This window comes from Orycteropus afer, unplaced genomic scaffold (assembly GCF_000298275.1).
Source record: "Orycteropus afer afer isolate SDZICR_OR568_19922 unplaced genomic scaffold, OryAfe1.0 scaffold00794, whole genome shotgun sequence".
NCBI lineage: Eukaryota > Metazoa > Chordata > Mammalia > Tubulidentata > Orycteropodidae > Orycteropus > Orycteropus afer.
In genome coordinates this window covers 628,764-635,523 of record NW_006922381.1, presented here as the reverse complement: position 1 = coordinate 635,523, position 6,760 = coordinate 628,764, and the positions used below count along the sequence as shown (strand labels likewise).

Genomic DNA, 6,760 nt, shown 5'->3' with positions numbered 1-6,760 from the left:
GTGGTTCGACACCACCAGCTGCAGCTCCCTAAGAGAAAGATGCAGAATTTTGTTTCAGTTATATTTACAGCTTTGGAAATCCTATGGGGCAGTTTTACTCTGTCCTAAGGGGTCATTTTGAGTTGGATTTGACTGGATGGCAGTAGTGGGTTTGGATATAAGGGGAGAAAAAACACGTTAAGTTTTTTAAAAAATATTTTCAACATTCAAAACAGGACTGACTTTAAGACAGTTCTCATTAAAAGTCATAAACTAAATACGGAAGTTATAAATTAAAATATACAGGCTATAATCCTATGCAAAATAAAAATAAGAATGAATACTGACAAAGCAAATACAATTTATTCAACTTAGCTTAATTAATCTGTCCTTTCATTCTAACTTGGTATTTTTATTATTTCCAACTTTTAACTATTTCCAGTTCTCTTTAATCAAGGAGATCTATTTAGAAAGGAAAGACAACTAAATGCTTCTCTTCAGAAGTAAAGAACTATAATAATTGAACTGTAAAAGTAAAAATTTGTACTTTATATAGCAACAAACCACCAAATGACTCATTTCTTGTCTGCAGCTAAGAAAACTTCTGATTAGAACTACCATTTTTTTTTCATGATTGTGATGTGTACTTTTTTACAATATAGAATATATTTACCCAAGACCCTCCAAAACTTTAAACCAAACTCTAGAGAATGTCTGATCAGTATGTGGAATATGTTATAATTACTATTTTTAATTCTCACATGTAAATAATTGTGAGATGTTGTCTAATATCTTGTTAAATGTATTAAGTACATGATGTATATATAATTCACATGTGTTTGCAATTTTCAAACAATATCATTAACAACTTCTTGATGGGTGATGGGCTGGTCATTTGTACCTGGTAAGCTGAATTTCAAAAATTGGTATATGTCAGATGGAGCTTGATTTTAGAATTCTTGTCACTTCTAAAACCAATTTAAGAATAGTCCTAATTTTTCCTTAAAGCACACTTGCAAAATGAACACAGATTTATAAATCAATTTTTTTTTAATTAACAAAAAAAAATTTAGTTTCTATCCTCTGAATTCATACTTGTCACTACTGCATAGAATGGTCTTACGGCATTTAAAGTATTCTGGGTAGCATAAAAAAATAGTTTGCAATCAAATCATTTAAAATAAATATCTGATGAAAAATAGATAACAACTTTTTGGGAAATTCAACTTTGAACCTGTGTTTCATAATTACTATTTTCTTGTCTTTACAGTAAAAGACAATTTAGTTCAGAAACTTACTTTTCACATAAGTAATTTAGAACACCCCAATAATCTTCAGGAACAACAAACCATTCACAATCACCTGGACCAATATTTATGTTAACAGAACAGAAGTTGTTATTTTCTTGGTGACCTGAAAAGTGAAAAAAAAAAAAAAGTCAGTATCATGCTATACATTCAGTAGGAAAATATATCTTTCAATCACTGGATATTTTGATGATTTAATGAAAAAAAAATGAATACTTACAATAGTGATTATCACTGACAAGCAATGAATACTAACTGTGATCATTACTACTTTTTCCTGTGTATACTTACTTCCTAACTGCCACTGCCAATACTAATGAAGAGGTGAAGAGGTATAGAGCTCATAAATGTAGCTGTTCCTTTAATAGCCTGTTTACATTTCTGTTATATCCCAATGATCATGGCAAGAACTGTAAGTACTTATAACTCTATCTCCTACCATAGGTGGTAGATGGTCTTGACCAAGGGATTGGGCTTTAAAAACTAAAGTAAGACATGCTGGCACACTAACACACATCTACTAAATAAAAATGTCCTGAGAGCATCTGAGTTCTTCAGAATACACTTAAACATAATGTCATATTGTAAATTTAAGTATCCCCAGTAACGAAACCCCCCATGTTTCTCAGTTTGTCGTACTGTGGTGGCTCAAGTGTTGTTTTAATGCTGGAAGCTATGCTACTAGTATTTCAAGTACCAGCAGGATCATCCAGAATGGATAGGTTTCAGCAGAGCTTCTAGACTAAAACAGACTAGAAAAAAGGCCTGCCCTATGAAATGAGACAATGAAAACCCTATAACAGAATGTTGCCTGAAATAGTGCTGAAAGATCAATTTCCTAGGTTGGAAAGCACTCAAAATAGGATTGGAAAGGAAAGCTCCTGTAGACCTTAATAATGATGGGTAAAGTAAAGCCTTCAGGCCTTTATTTGTTGATGTGGGCAAGAGACAAATGAGAAGAAATAGCTGAAAACATCCAATAGTAACCAGAACATGCAATGTAAAAAGTATGAACTGAGGAAAATTGGAAATCATCAAAAATAAAATGGAATGTTTGCAGATTGATATGCTAGGTGTCAGTGAACTAAAAATACCTGCTACTCTGTTTCTGAAAATCATATGTGCCAGGAAAAGAGTTGAAGAGGAATGGCATTACAATCTTCACTAAAAAGAACTTTCCAGGTGTTTTCTGAAGCACAATTTAGTGAGTAAAAACTATACACATATATGGAAACCCAGGTAATATGATTACTATTAAAGTTTATGTACCAACCACAAATAATAAAGAGGAACAAAAATGGAAGAATTTTATGACCTGCTGCAGTCTGACACTGACTGAAAATACAATCAAGATGTATTGATAATTACAAATGGTTAAAATGAGAAAGCTGAAACAAAGAACAATCAGTATTTGGAACTTATGACCTTGGTGACAAAAATGACACCAGACAGAAATCACATGCTAGAAGGTCAACTATTTATTCATTAAAATACCTTTATGTAATAATATAAATGACGAATGTATACATGGGCATTGCCAGACTGGTTATGCAGCAATCAACTGACTATATATGTGGAAAAGATGATAAAGCAGGTCAGTATTATCAGTCAAGGCAAAACCAGGAACCAAATGCAGAATAGATCATCAATTGTTTGTGTACACATCAAACTGAAGGTAAAGAAAATCGAAGCAAATCTATGAGAGAACCAAAGTACTACACTGAATACTTCCCACCTGGATTTAGACACCAACTCAAGAACAGATGTAAAACACTGAACACTAATGACTGGTGACCAGAACGGTTGTGGGAAAACATTAAGGATATTATACATGAAGAAAGTGACACATAATTAAAATGAGGAAAGGAAGGGAAAAAAACAAAACAAAATGGATGTCAGAAGATACTCTAAAATTTGGCAGGAGGGCAGAGTAGCTAAAGCAAACTGAAACAACAATATATAGTAAAAAAGCTTAACAGAAGATTTCAAAGGGCAGCTCAAGAAGAAAAGATAAAGACTGGGATCTTAGAAATCTGTGAGTTACCATCTAAGGTACAAATTATTGGTCACTCCCGATCTGGAACATAAAAGAGCAAGGAGGAAAAAAAATCAAAGATGCAAAAAAACAATTAGTCCAAAGCTAAAAACTGAAATGGACCCCAAGAAATGGACTCAACTATAAGCCAAATGACAGACACATCTGAAAGGTAAATAAATAGTAACATGAGGTGAGCACTCATAAAATCAAGTATATAATATCAAGACCACAGCATTTGTCCAGTGATAGAGCTAGGAACATGGAAGGGTATGGGAAGGTGTAGGCTCACAAAAAAAGTTGAGAGAATGCTGTTACTATGTGGGGATTGCCATATATGTCACAAACCAGAGTATGGATAGATTGTTGAAAACCAATTTGCTCTGTAAACTTTCACCTAAATCACAGTAAGAATCAAGTAAGAGTAAAGAAAATCAAAGGCATGTTAGAAATAATTAGTCCAAAGATAAGATGGGCCATAAGGACCTCAGCTTTCATGACCCCAAAACCAGAAGAACTAGATAGTGCCCGGCTCCAATGCAAACCACTTGCAAAGTGATCAAAATAGGAGATCCTGGATAGAATAGAAGGAAAAATGTGGAACAAAATTCAAAAACACAAAAATGACCAGAATTATTGGTCAGATTGAGACTGGCAGAACCCCTAACACTATGGCCCCAGGCTACCCTTCAGACCTAGAAATGGACTCACTCCGATAGACTGGAACTCAGCCCAAGAGTAGAAAATCCTACATGCAGAAAACCCACGGTGATACATCCATGTACTCCAAAGAGACGCACCTCTAACAGCAATTAGCCATGAGACACCAGAGGGACAGCATTCACATAAATGGAAAGCTGGACAGACAAGAATGCTTGGTTAAGAAGGGCACAGGGAGGGGGTAGTCACAGAGATGGGAGTGGAAGATACGTTTTTCATGATTGTGATGGTAGCTGGGGTCTGAAATCAAATGTGCATGAACTGTTGAATGGAAAACAAATTTGCTTTGTAAATTTGCACCCAAAGTACAAATAAAAAACAAAAATTAAACTATCAGTAATAAATGAATAAAACACAGTAAGAAAAAAACAAAAAAAATTCCAGGAAATTACAATGAACAGATAGTGTTACGATTCCTAAGTCACTTAAAAATAAGCTTCAGTTTGTTTAAAATTTAAAAACAAAAAAAAATTTTATTCTTTTTGAGAAGTTTACCAGGTTCTTCAAGGACAATTCAATGACTCTGTTTATACTTTTCGAGTTGTACAACCATTTTACCCTCCTTTTCTAAGTTGTTCCTCCAATTAATATAAACTCACTTTTCCTGAAGTTTCTGATCTAATCTTTCTAACTGCTGTTGTCAATCTGATCCCATTAGATAGTTCTATAAAAAGCACACTGCTCAAAGCAGACATTGTTTACTAAACCTAAATGTACTGCCATGGAGTTGACTGTAAGCCATAGTGACCCTTATGACACAGGAGAACTGCCCTACAGGGTTTCCAAGGCTGTAATATTTATAGAAATAGACTTGCTTCATGACCTTATCTTTTCCCCTAGAGGGGCTTCTGGATTTAAAACCATCAACATTTTGAATAGCAGCCCCATGCTTTGTCCACTGCCTCCACAAAGTTTAGTTTAATGGAGCTCTGGTGGTGTAGTCCTTAAGGCACTATAATATGATATGATATAATGTAATATAATATAATATCACATAACATATATAATATCATATAATCCACCACTTGTCTGTCAGTTTGTTGTACTGTGGTAGCTTGTGTGTTGCTCTGGAGGCTATGCCAATGGTATTCCGAATACCTTCAAAGTTACCCAGGGTAGACAAGTTTCAATGGAGCTTCCAGAGTAAAATACACTTGGAAGAAGGAAGAGGCCATCCACTTCTCAGAGAACTGATCATTGGAAATCTTATGAATAGAGGTGAAACACTATCTGATATATTACTGAAAAACTTTATGAAAAGACCTGAAACAGTGCCTGATAAAGTGCCAGAAGATGAGCCGTTCAAGTCGGAAAGTGCTCAAAATACGAATGGGGAAAAGATGCATCCTCAGAGTAGAGCCGACTTTAATGATGTAGATGGAGTAATGTTTTCAAGAACTCCATTTGCTGATAAGGCACAGCTCAAAATGGGAAGGAATAGCTGCAAACATCCATCAATAATCTGAACATGGAATGTTCATAGTACAAGTTTACGAAAACTGGAGGTATGAAGTAGAATGCATAAAGAGCAATATCCTAGTCATTAGTGAACTGAAATGAAATGGTTTTGGCAATTCTGAATCAGAAAATCTATGATCTACTATGTCATCAATGACAATTTAAAGAGGAATGGTGTGGCATCATTGTCACCAAGAATGTTTTAAAATCTATCCTGAAGTACAATGTTGTCAGTGATAGGATATTATCCATACACTTACAAGGAAGGCCAGTTAATACAATTATTCAAACTTATGCACCAACCACCAAAGACAAACATGAAAAAATTGAGTATTTTTTACCAACTTCTGCAGTCTGAAATTGACCAAAATGCAATCAAGATGTACTGATTATCACTGGTGACTGGAATGCAAAAGTTAGAAACAAAAAAGAACATTGGTAGTTAGAAAATATGACCTTGGTGACAGAAATAATTGGAGATCACATGACAGAACTTTGCAAGACAATGACTTACTCATTGGAAGTATTTTTTTCAACAACACTAACAATATCTATACACATGGACTTTGCCAGATGGATATAGTACATAGGAATAAGATCTACATCTGTGGAATGAGTTGATGAAGATGCTCAGTATCTTCAGCCAGAACAAGGCCAGGAGGTAACTGTGAAATAGACTTATCAGTTGCTCATATACAACTTCAAGCTGAAGGTGAAGACAATGAAAAGAAGTCCACAGGAGCCAAAATATGCTCTTAATTATATTCTTCCCGAATTTAGAGACCATCTAAAGAATATATCTGATGCACTGAACACCAGTGAGCAAAAACCAGAGGAATTATGGGATGGCATCAAGAATATCATTCATGAACAAAGCAAAAGTTCATTAAAAAGACAGGCAAGAAAGAAAAGAGCACAATGGATATCAGAAGAGACTCAGAAACTTGCTCTTCAATGGAGAGTAGCTAAAGCAAAGGAAAAAAATGACAAGGTAAAATAGGTGAAGAGAAGATTTTCAAAGAGCAGCGGGAAAAGATAAAAGTCAATTATGATGATGAAATGTGCAAAGACCTGGAGTTAGAACCCCAAACGGGGAGGACACACTCCACATTTCTCAAGATGAAAGAACTGAAGAAAATTTAAGCCTCAAGCTGCAATATTGAAAGGTCCTATGGGCAAAATATTGAATGATGCAGGAAACATCAAAAGAAATGGAAGGAATAAATGAGTCACGGTAGAAAAAAGAACTGGTCGATGTTAA

The 6,760-nt window shown here is 34.7% G+C and overlaps 1 protein-coding gene across 1 annotated transcript in view; it reads right to left on the bottom strand.

The window, feature by feature from the left end:
* LOC103211795 (histone demethylase UTY-like) overlaps positions 1-6,760 on the bottom strand; it is a 398,135-nt gene that overhangs the window by 49,333 nt on the left and 342,042 nt on the right. Inside the window, 1 exon segment of the mRNA XM_042783269.1 lies at positions 1,278-1,392. Coding sequence (XP_042639203.1) covers positions 1,278-1,392 — 115 coding nt within the window.